Source organism: Barbatula barbatula, assembly GCF_947034865.1.
Source record: "Barbatula barbatula genome assembly, chromosome: 22".
NCBI lineage: Eukaryota > Metazoa > Chordata > Actinopteri > Cypriniformes > Nemacheilidae > Barbatula > Barbatula barbatula.
Genome location: NC_136785.1, coordinates 11,958,212 through 11,985,945, shown reverse-complemented (window position 1 = coordinate 11,985,945; position 27,734 = coordinate 11,958,212). Strand labels below are relative to the sequence as shown.

The 27,734-nt window shown below is 39.4% G+C and overlaps 2 protein-coding genes across 4 annotated transcripts; one reads left to right on the top strand and one right to left on the bottom strand.

The window, feature by feature from the left end:
- The first annotated feature begins 831 nt into the window (after positions 1-831).
- On the top strand, positions 832-5,163 carry LOC306911396 (protein ABHD15). Its single transcript, XM_079486707.1, has 2 exons — positions 832-1,885; positions 3,800-5,163. The coding sequence occupies exons 1-2, from the start codon at positions 981-983 to the stop codon at positions 4,464-4,466; spliced, it is 1,572 nt and encodes a 523-aa protein (XP_079342833.1). The 5' UTR covers positions 832-980; the 3' UTR covers positions 4,467-5,163.
- An 895-nt stretch (positions 5,164-6,058) lies between these two features.
- Positions 6,059-25,474, bottom strand: taok1b (TAO kinase 1b). Of its 3 annotated transcripts, none has more exons than XM_079486704.1 (20): positions 24,947-25,474; positions 16,485-16,701; positions 16,323-16,394; positions 15,724-15,825; positions 15,552-15,597; positions 15,311-15,407; positions 13,342-13,455; positions 13,156-13,247; positions 12,987-13,080; positions 12,344-12,425; positions 12,067-12,234; positions 11,788-11,991; positions 11,558-11,695; positions 11,188-11,424; positions 10,685-10,813; positions 9,467-9,670; positions 8,866-9,105; positions 8,567-8,779; positions 8,306-8,488; positions 6,059-8,125 (listed from the first exon to the last, which is right to left on the bottom strand). In XM_079486704.1, the coding sequence occupies exons 2-20, from the start codon at positions 16,614-16,616 to the stop codon at positions 7,637-7,639; spliced, it is 3,036 nt and encodes a 1,011-aa protein (XP_079342830.1). In that variant the 5' UTR covers positions 16,617-16,701; positions 24,947-25,474; the 3' UTR covers positions 6,059-7,636. The 3 variants fall into 3 exon arrangements, with proteins under 3 accessions (XP_079342830.1, XP_079342831.1, XP_079342832.1); XM_079486705.1 differs by having other exon boundaries at positions 16,485-16,751; positions 24,947-25,444; XM_079486706.1 differs by lacking the exon at positions 24,947-25,474 and adding an exon at positions 23,931-23,952.
- Between the last annotated feature and the right edge of the window lie 2,260 nt (positions 25,475-27,734).

The window sequence follows — 27,734 nt, the reverse complement described above, 5'->3', positions numbered from 1 at the left end:
TCGTCTTTTTCTGATTAAAATGCAAACACACACAGTCAACAAAACACTGTAGACAAACTGTACACATTTCTTAAATGCGTTTACATTGTCAAATTACAGAGGAATAGGTCATATGCAACCATAGATGACAGTTTAAAAGTGTTTAAAAATCATGTTTTTTTTATTGTGAATTACAATTAATTTCAAGGAGTTGAGTTATTTTGATAAAGTAAAAATAACTACAAAAATATAGCTAAACACTTAAACACAATAAACAAAAAACATAATTTATGATTAAATCTGTTTGCAAATAGTCTCTTCAGATAAAGATTGCAAATGTACGTGTGGTTTGTAAAATAACATGTTATTTCATTAACGTATATGTAAATAAATTTTTACGATTTTTCATGTGCCCAGCCGCTGGAATATTCTCTTTTTTTATATTGTACTAATTCCATACATAATAGGTCATTAGCTTATTAATTCCAAGATATTAGGAACCGTTCCTTTCATTCCCCGGCCACTTTGTGTGTACTTGTGTATTTAGTTATTGAAGCATACAGTTAGAGCATTTCTAGTAGCTAAATAAACAGTCCAGGAGCAAAGGAGACTGATGTGGGTGCAATATCCTTAAGGTCTCTTACCAGTTTAATATCTGTAGTGAATATCTTCAATGTGTTCCACCACTGCAGCACTTAAAGTGGGTTTCACTTTCAGTAAAATTGCAGGAACTGTTACATTTCAGACACTCGAGTGGTAAAAAAATCCTTTAGTTTCATTGGATGACTATTGAATGGCTAAAGCAGTCTGTGGTTCAGTATTGTTAATGATTTCTGGAAGAGGGAAGCAAACATGTTTGCTATGGGTAGACGAGGAGGCACAAGTCCATTTAGGTCGCATACAAGCGAGAGCATTCGGTTTTTAAGATCTTTTCCGTTTTTATTTTCATTTGTCTGTACGGTACTACCGTTGAATTTAGACCGACTGGCTTTGATAACAAGATGTGGGACTTCTTCCTCTGCCTGCTACCTTCTCTGATATTGGTCCTAGTTACTATTCTGCTTCAAATGAACTGGATTCGTCATCTTGCCGAAAGTGCCGTTCAACGTTTGGGTTCCTTTATGTGGACTCAAACCTGTAGACTTCTCAAACTCTCATATACTAGCGTTTCCAGATCGACGAAGGAGAAGCCAGAGGTTAAACTGATTTGCAAACCCACAGCTCTTGCCAGCTACCTGAGGAAACACTGTCATGCTTTGACCCAGCCTCCAACATGGCCTAAGACTGACCCTCATTTACAGATAATCAACAATCTCATGTGGCCCACACAGGAAGGTGCTGATATGCAAGGAGTCCGATTCACAAGGGATCACCTTCTTCTTCATGATGGAGGTATTGTGGCGCTGGACTGGGCTGTTGGTGTCAGCCATCAAGATCAAATCAAAAGGCAACATCATCCAAGAGGAAAGGTTCTAGGCCTCCAATCGAGCAATCCAGCTATTGTTATTTTGATTCCCAATGCTCTAGGTCGAGTGACACCACACTTGCTCAAGTTGTGTCAGCTGGCTTTGCAACAAGGTTTCTATCCGGTCGTGTTCAATCGCCGAGGTCACGGTGGCTGCCCTCTTACAACTCCCCGCTACCAGGAGTTTGGGAATCCCGCAGACCTCGTGCAGGCGGTAGCATACCTGCGCAGCCACCATCCGTCTTCAACTCTTCTCGCTGTAAGTGAGGGTTCGGGATCAGGCTTGCTGCTGTCCTATCTGGGGGAATGTGGCTCTTCATCGTACCTGATGGCTGCTGCTTGCATCTCTCCAGTGTTTCATGGACAACTGTGGTTTGAGAATGAATTTCCTTGGCTCTATCACTGGGTGGCTCTTATCTACCGCAAGTTCCAAATAAACAGGTAACCAACTACTCCATTCGCAAATATAGACAGAACCATGCTTAAATATTACTGGAGACGCACAATTTATAGTTGAACAGACAAAGTCAAATGTTGCAACCGATCCCATAACGGGACAGTTGCAACATTCCACATGGACGGTTGCAACATTCATTGAAAAGTTAAACTGGCAAAATATTCTTTAATATAAATTTGCCATTTATTTGGTCTTTAAAAAGTTAAACTGGCAAAATATTTTAAATAAAAATACTGAAAAAGATACTGAAAATATGGCCCACTGAAATACCTCTGTTTGTTTGTGTGAACATTTAAATTGATTGTATAAAGACGTATTTCCAAGTAATGAGGAACAAACCATGTTTTTATTTTGTATTATAGTTATTATAATTGTTAGGGTATGGTTTTTAATCTAGGCTACACTGTGGTCTAGTCTAACAGTGTCTAAAAGGTGGCTTTTGAAAGAGTACTTTAATAATTCATAAAATTTGACTTGTATTATGCTAATACGACAAGTTTTTACATCAGTGTTGTCATAAGAGACTGTTGCAACAACATGTTGCCACTGTCCCTACACTGGCAGCCCTGAAAGAAATTGCTATTCTAGCTAGACACAATAGCTTTGACACTTGCTAGCAATGTATTTTAGAAGCTAAGAAAACACTGATTTAAATGATGGTTCACACAAACAGTTTAGATGGTAAGAGAACAAATCTGAGCATCACAAAAATTACTTTTCATCTTGAAATTTGGTTTGGCTAGAAGGAACGGTCCCATATGTCTGATTTAGGCTAACTGAGCCTATGCAGTATATGCATCATCACTGTAGCTCATTCCTGACCGGAGGAATAGGCCATGTTGCAACCTTCCCCAGTCTCCCCTACCTTTCATTTTGGTATTCAATTTAAAAAAAATACTTCAGCAACACCAACAAATATCCTCTTAGGCAATAAAAACAATGTCTGACATGTTTAAAAGCATCCATTCGAAAACTAAAATGTTTTTCAAGAAAGGACCTCAAACCTCTCATTACCGTAACAGCATAAAAATGTCAATAGAATGTTCTGCTAAAAACAGGCCACAATACTTGAGCAAGTTTTTATTGATCATACATACTTAGACATTAATAAAGTATATTACTATAGAATATGATAAATGTAACCATTTTTTAACTACCCGTTTTGGTAATGATAATCAATATTATCATGCTCACAAGAACGACAAAAGAAAATATTAAAGTTTAAGAACAGAAATACGAAGAAATCTGTTGACATGGTAGCCATTTGACAGAGGTTTTACTTCCAACAAAATCAAGCTTAACGTAAAGATCTGTGGGTATATAAACAGTCCTTTAAAAATGTTATGGAGGATGAGCACATTATTAATTGACATTTCTTTTTCATCATTTTTATTTTTGTCATTTAAAAACTTATTTTAAAACATCCTGCTCAGTATTTTAATTTAAATGATCAAATATCATGCACTCCTTAACAAAACTCCATAACACAGCTGGTCGTTACGGTAATGATTAGCAGAAAAAATAGTACAACTGAAAAAAACACATTTCCATGTTAAATCTTAAAAAAGAATAATTCAAAAGAATGATTGTTCTTTATATCTTTGTTGTGAAACTTTTTTGTGACTGAATTGTACGTTTTATTTTAGTAATTATTACCGCTAAGATGTTTCAATGGTTTCGTTAGAATGACCCTCGCAGATTTTGAATACTTTTTAATAGTCCTCAACCATTAAAGATTCTTAATGCAACATTTTATAAAGAATGTTCACACCATTGGAAAACTGCAAGACTCGCGACCTTAACTGTCCGATTTTGCTTTGCAAAAATCCCAGCTGACAAAGGCCAGTATGACTACAAGCTCTTTAAATTAAACCGTAAACATTTGACCATTTTCACAGGTACGCCACCTCTTTGAGCTCAGTTATGGATGTCACAAACATTTTAAGCTGCAAATCCCTACGTGGTGTGGAGGAATTCATGTTCTGCACTGTTACGCAACAAAACCACAGAACATCAGACTCCAAGGACCACATTAAAATGGACAGTTCAAGAATATCACTGAAGCCTGACTGGGCAGGTTACTGGGACAGGAATGAACCTTTGCGAGAAGCAGATGAAGTGGCAATACCAGTCCTCTGTTTGTATAGCACAGACGATCCCCTTTTACCACCCTCATCCACATTACCCGAGACACTTTTTCAAAATAACCCTTACTTCCTGCTGGCCCGGACAGAACAGGGTGGCCACTGTGGCTTTATGCACAAGGATGAATGTGGAAATAATACCTCCTGGAGCCATTCTGCAGTGTTGGAATATTTTCACGTGGTTGCCGATTTCTTTGGGTTAGAGGACAAGAAAGGGTTCAAGGATATTACAGGCATGTGTTGCAGTCATGGCCTGAGGCGTAGCACTAGCGCCGTGCTGTCCACGAGAAGGTCGACCATGCTACGGAAAGAAAAGCCTGTTTTGAGTTCACGAAGACGCCAGATCTCAACTCCCTCCGATACATTTACTTTGGAAGAAGAGCAAGATGATTTTACTTGGAATAGGTCCTACACGCGTTGACTGAAGGAAGCAGGTGGTGTGTTAGGAGCACAGCAGAGAATGCAGAACGGAGTGCATGACATGTTATTGGTTGTAACACAACAAATTGGACTGAAAAACAGCTTTGTTGTGTTTCCCTTTCAACACTTTCTTAAAGGACCAGTATGTCAGTATGTATTTGGAGGATCTACTGACAGAAGTGCAATATAATAATAATGTGTATAAAGAGCTTAAATAATGAAGTGTTATGTTTTTATTATCTTGAGCTATTTCTATCTACATACACCGCAGGTCCCCTAACATGGAATTCGTCATGTTGCTTCTACTGTAGCCCTAAACGGACAAACTGCTCTACAGAACGCGTTTCGTAAATGCGTTATCTCCAACTGAAATGTGACCACATCTTAGCTCTGTGTCAGACACCGTAGTGCTTCGAGGCAATTGGTTGTAATTCACAACCTCACCACTACATAAAATCTCCACATTAATCCTTTAAGAATTTCACAGACAGATCCTTTAAGCGCAAACCGTGCAGTGCAAATGACGAAACCAAACCAAGATATACTAAAATTACTTTATTACAGTTGATTTCTTTGTCCAGTAGCCCTCTGCCAACAAAAGGAGTAATTACAAACAAAACATTACATTTATCCCCGAAGGTTTTCAATATTGTACATTTTAATTTACTTGTTAAAATGTTTTTATTATGAACAGCCATAACAAAAATTTGTAATCTCTCCAACATTCAGTTTTTCACAATCTATACATTTTAATACAGGTTATATATGGATTGTTATGGTAATGTTGAAGCAAAGAGACGATGACCATCGAAAGAAAAACAGATGGAATACTACTAAACACACTGTACAGAGATGTAGCCCTTCCTGGATGAATATCCATCTCAATGTTTTCACACTGTTGAAAAGGGTCATAACAAATGAAAGGGCTTCCAATGGAATCCAATCTGTTAACAGGACTCATCTCTCTCTCTCTTATTATATACTGCTTTGTTACTTAGGCATGATAGATGGAAGAAAGACAAGCTCTTTTGAGTCTATGGCTGCTCCAGAGTGCCTAAATGAATGGCATGTTATTTTATCAGGGTCAGAACACTCACGGCATTGTTATTTTGTTACATTTGGCTCAAATGTTTAGCATTGGCTCGGTTGGCATTAGTACGACTGAGACGTCTTCAAGTAGCCTAATCTCATGCATATATCAGAAGTGTGCCAAGCTTGATGTTCAGAGATGATGGATCTTGTGATCTACCGGACCTAGAGCCTCACTTCTCAAACGGGGGAAGTGAACATTTTTGGAAGCCATTCTGTAATGAGCATGATGGCAGTTTTGAATGGAAAGAAACTATAATTGAAGATGATTCCGTTGGTTCACGGACAACATCATGAGTACTGGCACTGCTGAAAATGATCATCTATACCTCTGAAAGCAAGAGGAGCGAGATGCACAGACAGAATGACAGAAAGATCAAGTGTAACAAGTTCTGCGTGAGAAGTCAAATCGTTGGGGGAAAACGTTATTTTTTGGCTTAGCTTGACACCTCTGATAATAGGCTTTGTGTATATATTTATATTTATATATATATTTTTCTTTTTAAATAATCAATATTAGAAACAAAGATGTTTTTGTCCTCACATTCAAGCCTTTACATTTTTGTTTCAAACTAGTCAAAGTATTTGACTGTCTTGATTTCCATTTATTTAAATTTGTAAATATACAATATACACAACTTTGTTCCTATACATCTCGCTTCAAGCTCCCAATGCTTTTTCTGCATGCTGTGGTAAGGGTTCAGTTGGAAGGTGGATGTTGGGTGGCAGTCACCAGAGCTCCGGGGTGGGCGTGGAAGAGACAAAGGCATTGCAGGGACGACAGCAGCGGCACCTACCCGCCCAGCAATAACATTCAGAGGTCTCAAGCCTACCCAACCCAGACCTCCCCACCACTAAAATCCACACAACACGCTCAAACCCGGCCTGAGAAAGGGGAGGAGGGGGCACCAAACGTTCAGGAGATCTGCTCTTATAGAAGTGTAGTGCTCGATGATAAAGCTTAGTACAAACTGTAGTGCTGGGATGTTAAAGTGCTCGTCTGTGAGGTTAAGCTTAGTGAAAGTTGGAGAACATAGAGGTAAAGAACACAAGTCAACACAACAGGGTATTCTCCTTTTGCATAGTTGCGATTGTTAACTTTGGCATCACTAAATTAAAACTAAACTAAAGTTTAACCATGCCACTCGTACATTCATATAACAAAACTATCGTTCTCATAGTATGCAGCCCAAGAGAGAAAAACTCCTACTTTGCAATATCTTCAAATATCTCCATTAAAACGCTTGTTTCTTTCCTATCCTAATGGTATCTGTCCTTGACTGAACACCATTACTTTGTTATGTTTTCAAAGTTTTAAAAGCAAAATACCTTCCTGATCGGTTGTTGGTTTTTTGGACCTGTACAAGAATGGCAGCAACGTAATGGCAGCAACGTAAACAAAACCAACTAAAAATCAACGAAACTCGATATTATCCTGGCAGTCTTAAAATTTCACAGTATTTTTAATAGATGTTCTGGCACAAAAACTAAAAGAGTATACTGTTTCTCAACACGTTTTAAAACAAGTGCTTCATTTAAATAAAAAACTAAACTAAACTAAAGACTGAAACTGAAGTGCACTGGTTGATTTTTACATTCTGCTATCCGACCTTTCTATATATCTATTCAAAAGATTACCCTTTAAATCCATGCGTCGAAAGAAAACGATATGCACATCACTCCAAAAACCAGCGGAAACAACCTGCAAGATCATGATAAAACCTTGATCCATAAAATCTCAAATCTCAGCTGTGAGAGTTAATGCACAACTTTCATATTCCCTTTCACAATCATCAAAATTATCATATCGATCCAGCATCTTCACACACTCTCTAAATTCATCACTATTGTTCAAAATCACTGCAAAAACGCATTCCAACTAAGTGGCCAGACCCTTTAAGTGCTCAACATCCATACAATTGAAACCACAGTGAAAGCATTTGTGCTTGCCGTGTATAAAGCATGTATTCCGAAAACAAGAACTAAAGGAATGGGTTAAATATTTCCTGTAGGTCCCCCCTGGTGCCCCCTACCACTCTTCCCCCATTGCGTTCAGGTGTTGTGAGAGAGCGGTGGGTGGTCTTACGTGTAGGACAGGTGCGAGCCATTGGAAATCTGAGAGGCGATGCTGGCACTCCTGCTCATCCCCTGCTCACTGCGGCCCCCTGAGGTGGCCCGCCGTACTGCCTGGGGACTGTTCCGTAGCCCACCGCTCGAGCGTTGACTGCCCCCAGACCCGTGGTGCCCCCATGGAGGCGGCCCCCCCGGAGAAAGGCCGTGACCCCAAGGCTGCTGGATAGAGCTGCTCTGACTTGGATGATGGGGGTGGTGCGCGCCTCCCCAGTGTGACCCCTGAGAGCCTGCACTGTGTGGGGAGCCCCAGCTGCTCTGGGCCCCCGGAAAGCTGTGGCTGTGGCCATCCGACGAGGCCAAGTTGGAGAGCACCATGTTGCTGAAGCCGAGCCGCATACTTTCGGAATCGAACGCTTCGATCTCCCGTGCCTGTTTTTCCAAGAGACTGCGGATTCGTTCGGAGCGTTCGTTCTGTAGGGCCACCATCTCCTCTTCAATCTAACAGAAAAACCAAAGAAGTCGTTACATCAAAGATATTGATATTAAAAAGATGTGCCACTGCCGTTACAATGAATGATGAGGAATGCAACGCTCAATATGGCCCACATTTCCAGTAAAATGATTTTGGTTACATTAAACAACGTAAAGTATCTTTAATATATAAAAAATGTACTATACCTTCTGCTCCAGGAGAGCCCTCCGCAGCGAGACCCTCTGCTCCAGCTCTTTCCTCTCTCGCTCGTGATGCGCGTCCGTCTGCATTTTGATTTTACTCTGATAGGCGTTCAACAACTCCAGCTCCTGCTGCAGCTGCATCTTTAGCACCTGACACTCCGCCTCCTGTGCCTCGTCCAATCGCAGCTGACAAGAGAGTGGAGGTGTGGTTACACGGTTGTATGACAGGAAGGTGCAACACCTTCAACAATTCCTTATACTCACAGCTTGCGTGGAGAGCATGTCGTTGATGGAATGGTCGTACTGCTCAGCGAGGATGGCTAACTTTCGCGTTTGCTCCTCTTTCAGTCTCTTCATCACAGCCTTGTGGTCAGACTTGGGTGTGGCCTCCAGGAGGTGGTTGCGCAGGGCCTTGAACTGCCGGGTTTGAATCTTACAAGTATCCTGAAACTGCTTCTTGATCTGCAGCTCTTTAGACTGATGATGAAAATGAGCGAAATAAGAGTGAAATAAACATCATCTGTCAAATGCACTGTGTAGCGCACCAGACAAGTCTTACATACCTTAAGGCTCTTGGGCTGCTGTCGGACCTCCATGACGTGTTTGCGGCGTAACTCCCGCTCTCTGCGCTTGTTGTACTCCAGCTGATTGGTGAGCTCGGTCTGATGCTGCAGGCGGATGAGCTCCGCACGCATCTTCTGAATGCTGCCCAGATGCCTGACCTCGAGCTCCTGCATGGACTCGTGATGGCGGAGCAGCATGGCGTGCTCTAGATCTTTCTGCGTCTGCCGCTTATTAAGCTCCTGAATGGAGAAATAGAGGATGGTCTAAATCTTAGCACTAGAGATGCTAAAATACTAAATGTATCCACCGATAACTTTCTGAATGTTATTAATTCATATGATGACTATCAATACTGAACTTCAAACTGGTGATGTTTCTTAACATGTTCTATATACAGAGCACAAATTCATTGCATTTTTCTATCATCTTTTGATTGACAGGATATATCAGTCCTGAACATCGGCTGTTTTTAAACTATTAGCCGATAAAAAAATGGCTTTAATAGACTGATAAAGATTATTGGCCTATATACAGTATCGCTGCATCTCTACTTCGCACTATCGTGCGAGTAAACGGGAGTTGCAATGAATGTGATGCTACCTCCCGTACGAGGTCCTGTTCTACGTTGTGTTTTGCGATAAGGATTCTGCGTTTGAATCTGCGACACTCCAGCTCCAGATACTGGCGCTGTCGACGGAGCAGGTTGGCTTCCTCTTCTGCCTGATAATGCTGAAAGTTCTCCTTCTGCTTCGACAGCCACTCCTGCTTCTCCTTCTTAGGTGTGGACTGGTTTTCATTCAGTTCCTTAACACAGCGGGAAAAACATAAATACAGTGTCCACAGCACAATGGTTCAGTAAAACTGCTTGTTCGCTGTAAGGGCTTGAACACGGTGAACATTTCCGACTGAAACTTTTTAATTTCTTATTGCAAGTTAGCGGTTTCACACCTGCATTGATTGAAACTTAAATTGATAAAAATGTTGTCATCATTTACTCACTCTTTTGTTATTTCAAACCTGTATTTGACTTTCTTTCCTCTGCAGAACACAAAAGAAGATATCTTTTTTTAAATGTTGGTAGCCGGCCCACATATTCACTTGTATTGCTGTTGTGTCCATAACAATAGAAGTGAATGGGGCCAGTTCTGTTTGGTTACCAACTTTCTTCAAAATATCTTCTTAAAGAATCTTTTATGTTCTGTGGTTTGAAATAACAAGAGAGAGAATAAATGATGACAGAATTGTCATTTTTGGGTGAACTATCACTATCAGCAAAATAAACTGTTAAGTCCTTTCTTTCTCTGTTTCTGTGAATCAGTATGAAACTGGGAATTTATTGGTATCACCAATAAATGTTCAGGAAAGACAGGAAACATAATATTTGATATACTTTATCATATCTATACGGTTTTGAATTAGTGCACATAAATGGAATGTAATAAATAGATTTTTGCGTTCATTTAGCGAAAAACCTTATTTTAATACTCTATTTGAGTAGACGTTTTTATTGCAAGCATTCAACATTAACGGTTTACTAAAGCAATAAGCTGCAAGGAGCAGTGGCTTACAGTGTATTTTATAGCGGTTATAAATTGCACTGTAACCCACTGATTCACGGGGCCTATTGCTTTTATAAAACGGTTATTCCATATGCCTAGCAAGGTTTCATCAAATAAAAGTAAATAAAATAATATTAAGGCTATTTAATGCGGTCAGAGTATTTTATAACGGCTTAGCCAATCAGAATCAAGGAGCAGAACTGACCGTTTTATAATTGCTAGTTTGCTCCTCTGATATGTTGTAGGAATACACACACACCTCCTTCAGTTGCTCTTTGCGTAGCTTGTACTCTCGTTTCTGTGACTCCAGAAAGCTGCTAAGCTCTTTCTTCTGCTGGGCCTGAATGTGCTGCTGGAATTTCTTCTCATCATTGGCAAATGACTTGGCCTGCAGGCAAAACAATCATAAACATGTCAAAAAAATGACATGTTTTACACAACTATGAGGATGGAGAGTCTTTCTGTTCAAAACGGATCATTCTCAGCTGCTTTCTAAAGGCTGCGGGAATTTACTCCCATTCAGACACAATAGCACAATATTTAAAAATGTAACCGTATGCCTACCAGGACAAAGGTGTGTGCATACTTTTGGCAGCGTTAGATGAAGATAAAGATTAACTGTAATTGAGTGACGCAAGAGAAAGTGTGACGTCCAGTCACTGAGATCAAGGGAATTTCATGATCAGTCCCGATTTATAATATTTCTGCCCAACCAATAAGATCACTCGATTCCAGACTGATCATGGGACATGTCGTGCTTACATCTTTCTCAATGGATGCTTGGTTTTTCTTCACCAGTTTCTCCATCTCGGCAGCAAAGCTGTTCCTCTGCGCCTCCAGCTCTTTGTCCAGCCTGAGTCTGTGTTCATCCATCTCTGCTTTCAGCTTGTTCTCCATGGCCATGAGATGCTTCTGGTGCTGCCGCCGCATGCGTTTATAACCAGACATTTGCTCCCTCAGCTCAGAGTCCTGCTCGTGCTCCTGCATCTGCCGCGTCACCTAATAGACGTTCAAGAAATTATATACATGCTAACCATCAAAATAATACAATTAATAAAAATAGACACTTCAGGCGTAAGCTCAATGATTCTAACAGAACAGGCTTGGTTTCCACCAAGCGTTTCTCAATCACCAGAGAGGCCGTGCGAATGGTGGCGAAGTGCTCGCGGTTGCGATGGTGTTTGCGTTGCGTGGGCTGCGTGGGAGCTGGCGGAGGCTCTGAGGGCCGAGGACGTATCTCAGGATCCTCCCGGTAAACTTCCTCTTCTTCCTGAAGGGCACAAAAGCAGAATAAAGCTAATTAAGAAATTGCTGGGACATCCAATGCCCAAGTATTTGTTAAATCACTTTGCAGAAGCGTACCGGCTTCAGGTGTATGACGGAGCTGTTGGACATGACAGTGTAGTCTTTCTCCAGCTCGAGGTCGCTCTTGTTGTCATCAGCAGCGTCTGGAAGGCTGTTTACCGAGCTGCTCTGAGAACTGGCACTGATTGACATGCTGGGAATCGACTGGTTGCTGCCCACACTGCTCACTGTACCTGTGCGACCCGCACTGTGCTCCGCTTCCTAAAACGTATACACAAAACGTTACTTAATGTCGCAGAATTAAAGAAACTTCATTTCTAAGGTTTGGTTTCTGACCTCATCTCCCTCCTGGATCTCGCTGGTCGGCCCATTGTGGGCTTCCTGAAAGAGGATCTTTTTCATCTTGCGGTACTGCAGGTTGTCCAGCTCTCGAACTGCGTCTTTTGTCCGCAAAATCAGGTCTATGAGAACAGATTCTCGCCTCTCTCTCAGGACGAAGGCGTGCTGCGGTTTTGAATGTATGTGAAGGAAAGTTATTTGAGAGCTTATTTAAGAGAATTATGAGACGTATTAAAGATCAAAATAAAGTCATAGTTTAATGTGATGTAAAGACCTGCAGCAGATCTTCGGAGTGTGGTCTGTCCTGGGGTATTTTTTGGAGGCAAGAGTCAACAAAATTTCTAAAATAATCGGTCCTGAGGAAAGAGAACGACACACACGATTTTGGTTAATTAAGAACAATAACCACCATACTACATTCAGACATGTTTCTTAAAGGAGCAATGTGGAGAATTTAGCGGCAACTAGTGGGGAGGTTGAGAATTGCAACCAACAGCTCACTCCACACCTCCTTTTGAAGCAGTATGGTGGCTGACAAAGGACAAACACGTTGTCATGTTTTCACTTCTTTGCTAACGGAGATAACGTATTTACAAGAATCTTTTTATAGCAGTTTGTCCGTTTAGAGCTACTGTAGAAACTTCATACAAGGCGACTTGCGGTATATGTAGATGGAAATAGCTGTTTATAAGGTAATAACGCTTCATTATGTAAGGTCTTTATACACCTCTAAAGACATAGTTATTCATATTTTATTGCATTTCTGTCAATAGATCCTCCAAAAGATTTACATTGTACCTTTAAAGTGAAGCTCATATACATTTAGTATGGAATGGGGGTGAGTAAATATAATTTTTTTTGGTTGAACTACTCCTTTATCTATCTGGTTAGGTCATCTGTTAAGTGCAAGGACTCACCATTCACTCGACTGCAGTGTGGGACTCTCATTCTGTGCTATGTGGTATAAGGCACTCATCGCGTTCATGTTAAACAGAGGAGGCTTTCTTTCCGCTACATCAGCAAAGAGAAGAAAAAGTGAGACAGACTTTCACAGCATACTTTCAGAAGCACTGTGTGTATCGTCACCTAGTTCTACGCAGGTGATCCCAAGAGACCAAATGTCAACCTTTCCATCATACTGTCCCTCGTCCATGGCTAAAATCACTTCAGGGGCCATCCTGAGAGAAACACAACGCAGGTGCATTAGCGATACAGCAATGCGGGTCGTGTGAATCGAGTCATTATTATACAATTGCCAAGCGGACTGCTCACCAATATGGCGTCCCCACGAACGAGTTTGCTGGAGAAGCGATGGAGGCAGAACCAAAGTCTGCCAGTTTGACCTGTCCAGGCTCGGTGAGCAGGATGTTCCCAGCTTTGATATCCCTTGAGTGGAGTAGAGGATATAGAAAGAACATGAACAGAGGTTTGATACCTACAGAGGCAGTGTAAGACTTTGGTGATTCGAGATAAAAAATCGAGTCACATGTTCATGAATCACACTATATGTGCTGCTGATGTTTACTAGGGGTGTAACACTATACTGTATATCATTATGATAAAAAATGTCAATATGTACTGTACAGCTTGCCATTTTTTTTACAATATGTTGTTGGTTTAATCCAATTGGTTGAACATGAATGTGTGATAGTGGTGCAACGAATCACAAAACTGTTCGGATTGTTTTATAGATTTAAGGTCACAGATCGGATCATTTTTCGGATCGGCTAATGTAAATACTAATGACAGTTTATTACTTTATATTATAATAATAACTTTGATCTCTACTGAATCTTGAGTGAGCGGCGTGTTACATTGGCTGAAGTTTTTAATCTCTTATGATTAAATTTACATTTAGTCGGCGGATCACGTGCTTTACACAGCAGTTTAAGTTAGGATATACGTAAGAATGCGATTTAAAATTGTACTCGTCCAGATAATGGAGAGAGAGCGAAAGGGCGTGCGTGCTTAAACTATCTGATGAATACATTTAAAGATAATCGGCGGATCACATGCGTTCCGAACCGTAGAGCACGATCCGTACGGATCAGCCGGGATCCGTTTCACCACTAATGTGTGCCATGCATCAACATATACAATAGGGCTGTCAAACGATAAATCGTGATTAATCGCATTCAGAATCAATGTTTGTGTTTACATAATATCTATATGTCTGCATAGTGTGCATATTAATGTTGTATTTATAAACACTGAAACATACACATACATGCATATATATTGAGGAAATATTTATATATTTTATAAACTATTATTAATCTTTTAGTTTTTCCTAAATATATGCATGTGTGTGTGTGTTTAGAAATACAAAACTAATATGCACAATACACAGACATGTATATGTAGTGAGGTAGGCAGGACATGAGCCGTGATACAAGACATCTCGTATCATGGAGGAGATTGGGAGCATAAGAGGACGAGCGACCGGACCGTCAGTGAGAGAGGACCAGGCCTGGACTTTATGTTGCGTTTTATTGTTTGTTTATTTAATAAAAAGTTGTTTTACGTTCGCCTTTTGTAATTTCCTAATACAGACTTCAATGCGATTTTTATTCATTTACAAACAGGTTTAATTAAACTTTGAACGCCAATAATCTGATTAAAAACTGTAAATGTTTTGGAATAAATCTGATATTTGTATATCCGTTTCATTTTTTTGATTTTGTTCCTCATATTGTGATAATAATGTGAACCCAGAATTCTTGTTTGTCTCAAAATGTGAGCTGAATGTACTTTTGCATCCCTGCCTTCAATCAGTGAGAACAACATGACCCAAAGTCATATAGATTTAAGCTTCTTAATATTTGAATATTATTCAATTTAGTCTCCAAGCTTACAACTCAGAGGTTAGCCATAATGGCCCGGTTTCACAAACAAAGCTTATCTTAAGCCAGGACTATCCCTAAATTAAATTAAGATATTTAAGTTACTTTTAGAAAATGCCCTAGTAAAAATATGATTAGTTTGCCTTTTGAGACAAAAGGCATATTTTAAGATGTTTTTGGGCAAGTTTTTATCAGTTAAGATACCGTAAACACATACGTCTGTGAAACCGGACAAATGTCTTTTACAGTGGCTCTAGATTTGATAGCAATGTCAAGAGTATTTTAGTTTTTCTTTTCAGTCGCATCAGCAACAATAAATCAATAGCAAGTAATTGCAAATCATTTTGTTCATGGAACTAGTTTAGACTAAAACTTACACTGTGTAAAAACCCACTAACCTGTGAATCATGTTGTGGGAATGAAGGTATGCAAGGCCCTGCAAAGCACCATGGGTAATTGCTGCAATCTCAATTTCCTGAAGGGGCTTCTTATGGACTAAGCAGGAAAAACCATACGTTATACGTCCACACCGAATGAATATTAAAAAAGAAAACTACCTATTTTAAGCAGCAGAATTAAGATATGTGAGCAAATCAATGAGCATGCTCAACTTTGAAGGAAGTATTGACGATATCTTACCTTCAAGAAGGTCGGAGGCTGAGCCCAAACAGTACTCCATGGCAAGCTAAAGAAAAACAAAAATGACAAATCAGTTTGCTGGTGTTTGGGGTAAACAAACAGTTCCATTTACAGCTGGTATGGAGATTTTAAAGAGAGTGTAGGATTGATCTTGGAAACAGAGAGCTCTCACCCATGCTGTGTGTTCCCGCAGGTAGCATCCTTTATATTCTATGCTGTTTGGGTGTTGTATTCTCTGGAGAAATTTTACTTCCTTAATGATATCCTGCCATTTCTAAAAATAAAAAAAAGAGAAGGTAGCATATAGTCAAACAGACTTCTCTGATGTTTCTCATTATGATCTACATTAACAACTCTTCAGCAGCTCACAAAAGAGAAAATGACTACAAACATTCATTTTCCACAACTTAATAGAAACCACCAAACTGGATATATCTCTCACTAACACAGCTCCTGAAAAAGAACGAGAGCATCCTTTGTACAGAGATTAGGTGTAATCTGATTAGCTAATCTGAAAGGAAAAAAACTGCCACCAACTAAACTATGAATGGTTTGAGGTCAATCTGAGGTCAAACACAAAATGTGACTGCAGAAAATGAGTTTCCTTTAACTAGATGGCTGTTTGACTGGAGTCCCTTTCAGACAAACCTTTGAGATTGGGTCGTCTGCCATTACAAACAAAAATGTACTTTCGTTTGGGATTTACCAAGCTAAAATGGGATGTTTTATATCCAGTGTCAAAAGTAAAATCTCGTGAAATGCAGAACTGACCTCATTGGACTGTTTCCCACTGTAGGACATCTTCTTGATGGCCACCACTTCTGCAGTCCGCACATCCCGTGCCTGAATACACATCAGATGTGCGATTTATTCACCAAGCTCGTGTGATACTAGACATTTTTCACAATGTTTATAACCAGATGAAACACGTACAAAATAGACAGCGCCGAAGCTGCCATGACCGATCTCACGCAGGTCTGTGAAGAGCTTCTCGGGGTCCTCCTTAAAGAATAGATCTGAGATCTCGGGGTCCTTCAGGCTCCCTGCCCGGCTGGTGGTGGGCATGCTGCGAGCCGGGAGGACGCGCCGCGCTCGCAGGGGACTATCTGGCCGTGCGAATGCCACACGTAAGGCCCCGTCCGTTACTCATCTGCCAGAGGGAGACAGTGGTCGCATAGAGATCTGTGGTCAATGACAGATCTGTAAACACAAACATCATTTACAGTAGCAACAGAGAGGTCATACATCTATTTTATTGCTATATTACAAGCTATACAGAAAATTGTTTGCGAATGTGATCTGGAATGTCAAAAATAAATCTGATTCCATTGGGTTATCAGTCTAGATATAAATCCACCACAAAAATACGTCATGGACTTTACTGGATAGTAACCATAATAAACATCTATATAAATCATAAGAGTCTTATAGTCTGAAACCTGGATGCTGATTCCACTTGACCTGTGAGCTGACCTTTCCCTGTACTTTAATATGTAAACACAAACACGACAGCTGACGTGCTGCCAGCTTTCTCATTGACCTGTTCTGCTGCATTCTGATCTCTTTGGCTCATTCACATTTGATAAGAGTTGATGCAATGTGTTGCCCAGCTGACACTGTGGGCGTAGTCACAAACCATTACAACCGATTAGATGAATGCTCGGATGAACGAAAAACCAATCCACTGAAACATACATATGAGAATGACATGCCAGTCAACTCAACATTGGTTCAAAAACATCAGGTTTAAGAGGGTCAATGTGTGGAGCAGTCCAGAATGCCCAAAGGATGAATGCCAAGTACAGTCAATAATAAATCATGTATCGCATATTTTGGTAAAGCAGAAAATTATATCCTCTTACAACAAATGAACAGCCCAAAAGCAACTATGGTTCAGAGAACCATTTCAAAAGATGTTTAGGTGAAGACAGAGAAAACCCTTTGGCCAGACTAAGCAAAGAGGTCCCATTGTGCATCAGTGGCCCTATCACAATCCGTTATTACTCATATTCAGCTCCAACAAATTGTGAACAACAGATCTAGCCCTTCTATTGAAGCACTCGAAAAGGCAAATAATGTCCATTCTCTTAGACATGTGACAACACAGAAGGGAAGCTCAAGTCACAAGACAGGCTGACTACCAAGTGCTTAATGCTCTGACAGACTGGCGTTTCTTTTCTAAAAACAGAAGGGATCTTTGAAAACCATAACACTGGTTGTATATAATATAACCACAGAAAAAATGAAGAGACCATTCCAAATTTTCATTCCAGTCCAGTGTCTGTTGAATTTCTACAAAATCAAACAGCAGGAGTGACAAAGTCATCCAACAGCAATGTGAAAGACTCACAGCATGACAAAGAAAATTGAGGTTATCACATAGTTTTATTTTCTGCAAATAAATGCAAACTGAATCAATATTTTGATATAAATATTGTTAGTAGTTCAAAGAATGAAACAAAAAATAATGATGGGATGTGCGAGATTAATCGACTAGTCGTTTAAACGGTACAGTTCCTACTGATCGACACTGAAAACAACAATCGATTACACGAAAACAATATGTTTGAAAAAATAATTATTAGTCTTTAAACGTGTATCAGGAGCGTAATGGATTAATTTTAGGTTAAATCTAGCATGCATTTCCTTTGAGCCAATTGCAGCACGCTCAGAAATGACTACTTGAAAGACAAGTTGTGGGGGAGTTTTGAATTATGTATCATTTCGTATAAAACGGTTCTGAACCTTGATTCTGATTGGCTGAGCAGAGTTCTAAGCCGTAATAAAATACCACGATTAATTGGCTGACCGCATTACAAAGCCTAAATATCATTTTATTTAGTTTTATTTTATAAAACCTTGCTACGCATATGAAATAACCGTTTTATAAATGCAATAAGCCTGGCGAAGCAGTGGGTTACAGTGCATTTTATAACAGCTAAGACGAAGGCGCAGGCAAAACCAAAAGTAGATCAACTAATGAATCCTTAACTTTGTAAAAGGCTTAAATTTTATCATACTTATTTCAAAGAAAGACCATGAACCAGTTCATTCAGTGTCATTTTGACTCAGTGAAGGGCTTATTCATCAGTACATTCAACCAATGAAACGTTCTGACAGAGCTCATACTCAAACTCCATTGGCTAACGTCTATTTGAAGACTTGAGACCGTAATGAATGAATCTACATAAATATCTTTTAATATACAGTACGACTCACTTCATCACTTCTCTGATCAAAACAGCGCTGGTTTCTATTGGCTTACATTATGTTGAATATCACGTTATGCAGCAGCTCACGTTAGCAGATAAATAAGACGCTCTTGAAGGAAAATAAGACGCCCTTTACAGGCTCTTTGTGTCTTGTGCTTACCCTTTTCCCAAAGACTTCTCTCTACCGCATATGTGAGTTAAGCACACGTGACGCGCTGGTGCAGAGTAGGTAGTATCTTTACCGCTCAACGAATAGAATTAAACATCATATCGTAAAATATCCCCATCTCTCTACGATGCGCATCATAACATTTTTGCATCGCAAAATATTGAGATACGAAGTATCTTTACACCCCTACTAAATATTAATATAAAATTCCATAAGCCTGAAACAAAAGGTAAAAAGTGGTCAACAACTGCTTTTAATTTGAAAACATTCACTGCAGAAAACAAGCCAACCATTAGTTCCATTTCGTTCCCCTTAAAATCATGTACCAAGCCTACTTTACGATTATTTAACCTTCAAACTTTTCGGGGTATATATTTTATTTAATAAACAAATTTTAGATCTTCTTCCAGAGCACCCCAGAAAATATTCTTAATAGCCACAAGTCTAACAGGTCTCAAGACAGAAAGCATTCAGACAGCAGTCCGATTCAAATAATAATATGCTTTAGTTCCTATAATTTACACATTCATAAATACTGTGTCTACATACGAACATCAGAAATGGTGAATGATCACGACAGAAAGACGAAACTGTAGCTGAAGAAGTTTAACCAGAGGAAATTATTTATGATTTATCGGCTATAATATCTCGGCCTAATTATTTTTTTAAGTGACCATTTCTCGCCCGATACCAATATGGATCCCTACCAAAGATAAATATGCCGTTACTGGGAAAACTACTTAAAATACATGTTTTAAGCATAACATTGTTGCATCTTCCTGAAAGCTAAAACATAAATCCCAAGCTTTTCACCTATACAGTAATTACTTTTTCAGAGATTTGACCAACAGGCACTACAGGGCACAATCTTGCCTTTAGTATACAAAACATTGGCTGAGTAAGCTTAATTAACTGTGCTGACTTCATGGATTGATTCAGTTAATAAAAAAACTTTCACAAAGACACTATCAGCTAATTCCATACATATAATGTGAAGCCTGTAAGACAAATTGCTGAATTACTCACTTTTTATGCTCCTCTGGGACCAAACTCAAAACAGCTCAGCGTTCATAAACCCGTAAGGAATACTGTCGTGTACCAGAGAATATATCTAATGCAGTATTGATCTGTAACCAAACTACCCAAAGTGTTAACATTATAATTTGAATCACCCCCTTTGCTATTTTACACGTAATGTCTACAATAAACTCTACCCAGGCTCTCGTTAATTTGGAAAATGGCATTTCAGACAAGATCTAAATGGAAGACAGTTAAAAAGCAGCTATATCTGAAGAAGGTCAAAAGCACGATGCATTGTAAAGAATTCTGTTGCACGGTTGTGGGCAGGTTACCAGTAAAAGAACTGGATTCCTTAAAGCTAAACTGGAATAACTTCAGAAAACAAAGTACATATTAACTGGAGTTAACTGTGCTACATGCTTGTATGTGACAGAAGAGACAGACTAGAAACACACAGGAACTTGGCTCTGATCTCTGATAGGAATTCCCTTCATCACACTTAACAAATATGAGCGAGAGATCTGTTGGCCCTTAATCTCCAATAAGCAGAGTAGGATTTGAAACATAAATAATGGAAGCAAATAACAAACACGTCATTTGGCATCCTGAATGAATGCAGACGGATGATCACAAACCTGCAGACATTCTTCCAGCACTTACAGGAAATGCATTGATGAAACCCATTAATAACTGAAGAGATGTTTAAGATTATATCTGACATCTAGCCTACCTCGAGTTCCAACTAGCACGATTCAACACCAAAGGCATTCCCGACTGACATATGTCAGATTTCCAAAGAGCGAAATCAAGACATTGCTAAATGATACAATCACCATTCGAGGTTTTTCCAGAGAGTTTTGAAATACTGTGAAAACACAATCACAACTGAAAGGTTTTCTGGTGAATTTAAGGAAACCAACAAAGAAGAATAATAAATTATAATCTATAACTGTAGGTGACAAAAAACAAAGTCTTAGAAAAAGTCTTGCTGAAAGTTCAGGTGAATTATTTGGCATTGTGCTTCACTGAAAAAGCATTTTAAATATCCAAGGTATTCTGAGTGATCTTGTACATGTGTAAAGCAAACGCTTCCTTAAAAGAATAGTTTACATTTTTAAGCTTTCTCACCCTTAACTTGTTTAACCGCAGAATACAAAGGAAGAAATGTCAAGGGACCTTTCTGAAGCTTATTTTAAAGTTGGTTCACTGACTGACCACACTGTCAAGCTCCAATAAGAATAGCTTGTGGTCAATTTTACTTATATTCTTATCATACATTTGTGTGAATAACAGACAGATTTTGAGCTATTTCTTTGTAATACTATATAACTTCACTTAAAAATATCGTTTCCAGAACTGCTTAGTGGCCTGGAAAATATAAACAGCATACAGGTTTTAAATGAATGCAGCAATAGATTCACAGGTTGAATTCCCTTTCAAAAATTGCATAAAAACTCTACAATTTTAATTTGATATATAGTACTGAATATTTGTGCTTTTATTCAGATTCATACCGGGAAACCAATGTGAAGAGACAAAATCCTTACAAGCGTTTATCAGATCATGTTTTCACACTTCGTATGACATCACACAGTTTAACTGCAGGCCAGAAATCAAAGATATGCCAGACAACACCAGACGTGTTCTTTCTGGTTTGTTTGTGTGAAAGAGCATGAATGTCCTTCACAGGAAGCCTCCTTTATTGATCAAGATCTCTGCCGTTAAACTATTCTCATGACGAAAGATTCCTCCCTCCAGGTTAAAGGGATGGCTCACGAAAATTAACTGGGGGGGCTGATACCAGTTTTTCCTTTACGATCGGATTCCTGAATCGTAAGTATCGGCCGATACAGATCCCGATCCTGCTTCTTCCTGATCAGTGTAGAATTGCATTGAACAAAACAATAACGTATTTATGAATGTGGGCTTAACATAATGATATATGCTTTATAATGTAATGCAATCATTTTGTGTAAAAACACTCTCACGTATTCACTTTTGTACATCTCTGCTCTAATATAAAGTGGCACAAAAGGGTCCATGCCCATCCTGGGTGCAGAATTATGCACTTAATGGATCCACTTCTCCACACGTATTGTGCATTCTGGAAGCTGGATGACGCGCTTCATTCATTCTCTTATTTACACGTACTGTGCTAATTTCCGGCAAAAAATGATGTGCTTAATACATCCGCCTTGACGCGCTTAACGCACCTTCTTCTTAAGTTCATAACAGTCACAACACAAAGGTAAGAGATATGTTATGTTTTACATAAAGTGCATTGCATCCTTCCAACAGTTTACTGAGCCTTCGACTCAATGGTTATTATGTGTGAATGACGCGTTATACTCAGGCCGCTTCCAATTCTTGAATCTAAGACACCCATCAGTGATCAAAATACAATCCTTTTAAAAAAAACAAAGACTAGTATCTAGTGATTACGGTGAATATATAAAACATTGGCACATCTTGGAAAGAGTAGCGTCCTGACGTGTCTTTAAACACTAGAGTATGCTGAATGGTTAGTGACAGCAGTATAGTTTTCATGAACTTAATGATCTTTTGTTTTCTCCTCACATAGAGCTATCGCATCACATAAGAAAATGTTCAAATTAAGCGCAAAAAACTCTTACAGTACTTTCCTTATAGCTCATCCTTCTTAAAGCTTGATAATATTATTCAGCATGCGATGGGATTTTGGATCGTTCCGCCACTTCCGATACCCAACCCAGCTAAAATTCGATGCAATTACCGAAGCAGAGTATTGGGATAGGCCCACCCCTCACATTCTTCATCATTTACTCGCCCTAAAGTTCATCCACATCTGTATACTTTTCTTTGTTCAGCTAAACATAAATATATGTGGAAGACTGCTTATAACTAAACCGTTCTGGGGCACCAGTGACTACCATTCTAGGAAAAACTAACATGGTGATGATCAATGGTGCCCCATAACTGTTTGGTATCCCACTTTCTTCAAACAATCTTCTTTTGTGCCCAACAAAACAAAGACATTTATACAGGTTTCGAACAACCTGAGGGGGAGTACATAATGACAGAATTTGGGGGTGAACCATCTGCATATTTACCAGCTTTGAGAGACTCTTATCTAGTGTGCGGACAAAAGCTTTGAGATCAGATCAAGCAAAGTCCAATCCAATAAAGAACAAATAACAGTGGTAAAAATACAAGGACTGGGGTGCCGGAGAGAATGGTACTCTCAAGAAAGACACGAATGGCAATTGCAGGCAGTGAATCTTCAATCAAAGCCAATGAAAGAACCTATGAACAGATGTTGTTCAAAGCCAAACAAAGAGTGATTTATAATGGATGATCCACAGAAATAATTGCTGTTGTTTACTCATGCCACTGCAAAAACCAGGCTGCCTGGTTGCCTACAGGAGGCCAATAAAATATTAATGAAAAATAGCATTAATTGCTATAATGTAGTGGAAGTGTAGCCCTAAAGGCCATAATTGGTTGTTTTTGCCAAAACCTTACATGACTACTGTAAATACTGTATTTGATGTTATTTTGCCACCTTTATTACACATTACAGACATTCACCCCAGTCTAACGTAAGACAATTACATTAAGTATAATCAAATAAATAATACAATTGCAGCAAAACGATACTTGAAGGTCTAAAATGGGGTGACAGAAATATGCCAATCTACCACCAAGGAACAAACACAGTACACAATGTTCCTTACATTTTTAGTCCTTACATCATTGAAAAACGCCATGAAATCCTCTTAAATCAGGATAACACTTTAGCTGTATAGAATGGCATGCATTATAACGGACTGTTGTCACGCAGCACAGCATTAATAAAACAACAGCATGCCCCTTGTATAAACATCGAACAAAGAGACAACTCAATGCAAACGTTTATCATTCATAATTAACATGCAATATACGCAAAGATACATTTAAACGTGCAAATGTCCCCGTGAATCACATCAAAACAGCCCAGACCTGATAAACACACCGATATATCCACATCCAGAATGAATAGGAGAAGCAGCGCAGTTCCCCTTTAACAGCTCTCATAGACGATCAATATCCAGCCCGAGCTTTTCTCATTTATGAGACGATGCTGTGCGATAGCGATCTATCACGCGAGGGTAACGGTGGTGATAAGTGTAGTCTATTGTTCCTATGCCATGTGGATATCCTAAATGATGCTTTAAATAGGTAAAGGGAAGAGTGCAGAGCAGATAAAGGGTTGCTGCCCAGTCCGGTGTTACGCAATGTCAACACGGCGCGAACAAGAATGCGGCGCAGTTTACAAAAAGGGAATATAAACCAGCAGTAAACCATAAACTGGTCAAAATATTGTACATTATATGAAACAGTATACTAGGCCCTAGGTGGCTTGTTGTGTACTTGAAGCTTGGTATTGTAAACAGTACAGTAAAACTGGGAGGGAGTGTCTGCAATAATATATGCGACACTGAACATTTTCTTATGAATCGAGGATCGTGTTTTATAATGGCTTGAGGATTAAACTCTTATTCTTGTTTATAGACAAACGTATAAATTCCTCATGTTTTGGTTAAAGATTTCAATGCAGCACACGTTGCTCGCGTTAACACACCTAGCTAGCCTTAATACTAACAAGACGTTCAATTTTAGGACTGTCAAAATAGTTATTTACGAAAATAAATCATTTTAAAGCTTGTTCGTGTCAACCCTGCGTGTGAGCACATGTAAACTACATTTAGAAATTCTGTCATTAATGACAACGGCCATTCGTGACACCAAATAAAGTTTAATATTTAACACGATTAGCCAAGTAGACCAAACTTGTCACAATAACTTAGCCCCGGCAAATAAAAACAGGCGAGTCGTGCTAGCTGAGCAATTAAAGGAATGTTAGCCGAGTTTACTTCATACGACGACAAAAACAACGGCACGACTAACAACAAGACATCGGTTGGGTCCTGACAAGAGCAGATAAACGCCTCGTTTAAGGGTGTAGTCGTGCTTACCCGTCCACCAGGCCAGCTTTGCGAGCGCTCCAGGAGAAAGCCTGCTAATGTGGCTAATTTAGCCCAAACCAGCTATCCCGGGTGGAACAGTTCAAGTGAGATTTCAGGAGAAATGTGTAAAGAAAATCTTCTCGTGGTTTATTCCGTCTGACCTCGGGCAGGTCGTGTGGTGAAGACGCGTCGGTGTATTTACAGCACGCGTGCCGTCCGGGCTGACAGCGGGGAAGATGATGACTCACAGGGAATATAAACCAAATCAGCCGGGGACTTTAAAATCTAGCCAGCTTACAGCTAACTCTCCCCTCCCAGTCAGTCACTTCCAAAAAATGGCGACGGGTAGTTTCAGCGCCTTCCCTTCGTGGAAAACACGGGAGAGATTGTACGGTCGGCTCGCTAAAAGGCACCGCGAGAGCTCTCCGTAACAACCCGAAACGTGACAGCGCCTCAATGTTGCCCCGGCTGCAAATGTCCTCATGCGTGTCGCGACTGTTGTGCTCTGTGTGGCAGGGCAGTGATTCTCTCTCTCTCTCTCTCTCTCTCTCTCTCTCTCTCTCTCTCTCTCTCTCTCTCTCTCTCTCTCTCTGTGTCTCTCTGTGTCTCTCTCTGTCTCTCTCTGTCTCTCTCTCTCTCTCTCTCTCTCTCTCTCTCTCTCTCTCTCTCTCTCTCTCTCTCTCTCTCAGATTCAAAGGTGCATTATTGTCATGATATGATAAATGTTGCAATGCCAAAGCTCAGGACAATTAAATATAAACATTCTTCACAAATACAGATTGAGATAAAAGTTATTAAGTACATATCAATATAAACAGAGAAAGAGAAAAAGTATTGAATTGATGACGTGAGATCCTGTCATATAGTGTCAGTTTGTGTGTGTTGTGTCATTGTTTTGTTGTGTTGTGCTGGTTGTTCTTTTGTTGTTCCAGATTTGACCTTATTGAGTTTTCATCTGGTCCTTTTGTTGAAGCTGGTTAAAGTCTTTGTGGAAGTTTGTAAATTGGGGAAGAATGTTTCTCTGACGCGTGTACAGTTTGAACATGAGATTAAAAGGTGCAGCTCTGTTTCCACTTGATTCTGTGTGCAGTGTGGACCGCTCTTCTCTTGGCGTCCATAGCTGTCTGTGTCTGCCCGTCTCTACAGTGAGCTCACTGAGTCAGTACATGGTCAACACTTTTCTTAGTTTAGGGTCTGATACAGTTTTGAGGTATTCTCCAGTAGGTTCTCTGTTTAATGATAGATAGCATTCCAAATTACTTTGCTGAGCTGTTGCTTCTGTCCAGTGTATGATTTCTCTTTTTGTGTTTTTATCATTTGGTTTAGTCTGGCTGGGGTTTGGGGTTCAGTTGGGCATGTTTTGGGTTGTAGAGTTAGTTCTGAGATCAGCTCTTGATGGCTTAAGGCTTTGTGATGGAGCATCTCTGTATCACTGTTCTTAAGGTGAGTGTAGAATTGAATAGTTCTTGTATTTTAATTATCAGAGGATATAGTATTAATCCTGCTCTGTGGGTGTTGTCTGGGGTTGAATGTTGTCACCCGTAGAATGTTTGTGGCAAAAATCTGTTTGCAGTGTCTCTGGGTGTGTCTACAATTTGGTGAACTCTTGGATGGTGAGAGGGCCCCAAACCCCACAACCATACAGCGTGATTGGTTCTATAATTGACTGGGTTATTTTCAGCCAGATTCCAGTTGGGATATACATTTTGATATTCTTTTTGATGACTTAAAAAGCTCTCAGGTCATTCATAGCCTTGTTTGAGTTTCCAGTGTTATTAATGTTTATACCAAGATATGTGTAGTTCTCTGGGTGTGTTCTAGGTGCATGTTTAGTTTGAAATTGTGATGTTGGTTTTGGCGACTGGGTCTTTTTTGGAATATCATGATTTTAGTCTTTTTAAGGTAAACCATTAGGGCCCATGTTAGAATGTTTTTATTAACAACCGCTCATTATAACCCTAAAATGTGCTCCGACATCACTGCATTCTCTTTCTGCTAAAGGCTGGAATACGTGCTTGGTGTATTGGGCAAATTTGTCAGCTGAGAGTGAAAACCTAGCCGTTAAGAGATTGATTTATTCACATATCACCCACACACTCATTGAACTTCTCATTTGCTTTCCTTGTTCAATGCTGTGGCATGACTAGTTTTCATTCCTTTGGAATGGCCCGGGTTGTCATGCGACAGACAGGCAAAACTGGTTTAATGAACTTTCTGTTCTTTAGTTCGGTTAACACTGATTTGTCAACACACATATAATAAATAATTCGTTGTATATTAAGGCATTTGTTTATTTCTTTGTGACGCTTTACTTTTAATGTATATTTATATATATTCTGTATATACATTTATTTGGAAGCATTCTTACAAATACCTTTCTCTGCATTCATCAGAACAAAGAAATGTATACAGATTTGGAACAACTCGATGGTGATTAAATTATGACAGAATGTTCATTTTTGGTTGAAGTATTCCTTTAATTCGTGTCCGTCCGGAAGATGGCGACATTGTGCTCGATTACAATCCTTGGGCTAGGATCACAGGTGCAGCGTAAAAAGAGTTTCAGTTTCGTTAAGTATCAGGCCAGATATGAAGTTAATAAAAAATGTAAGATTAAGTAAGTGTATTGTAATAAAATGTGACATGGTATTTTAAAATATCTCATTCAAATGTTTGTAAAGCTCTGTTTTCTATTCAATTTGTTATAATCACTGGGAATTTCTGTGAAATATGCATTATAGTCTGATCTGTTTTGCATCTTTTACATATTCTCTATCTTTTACAAAACTGTTTCAGT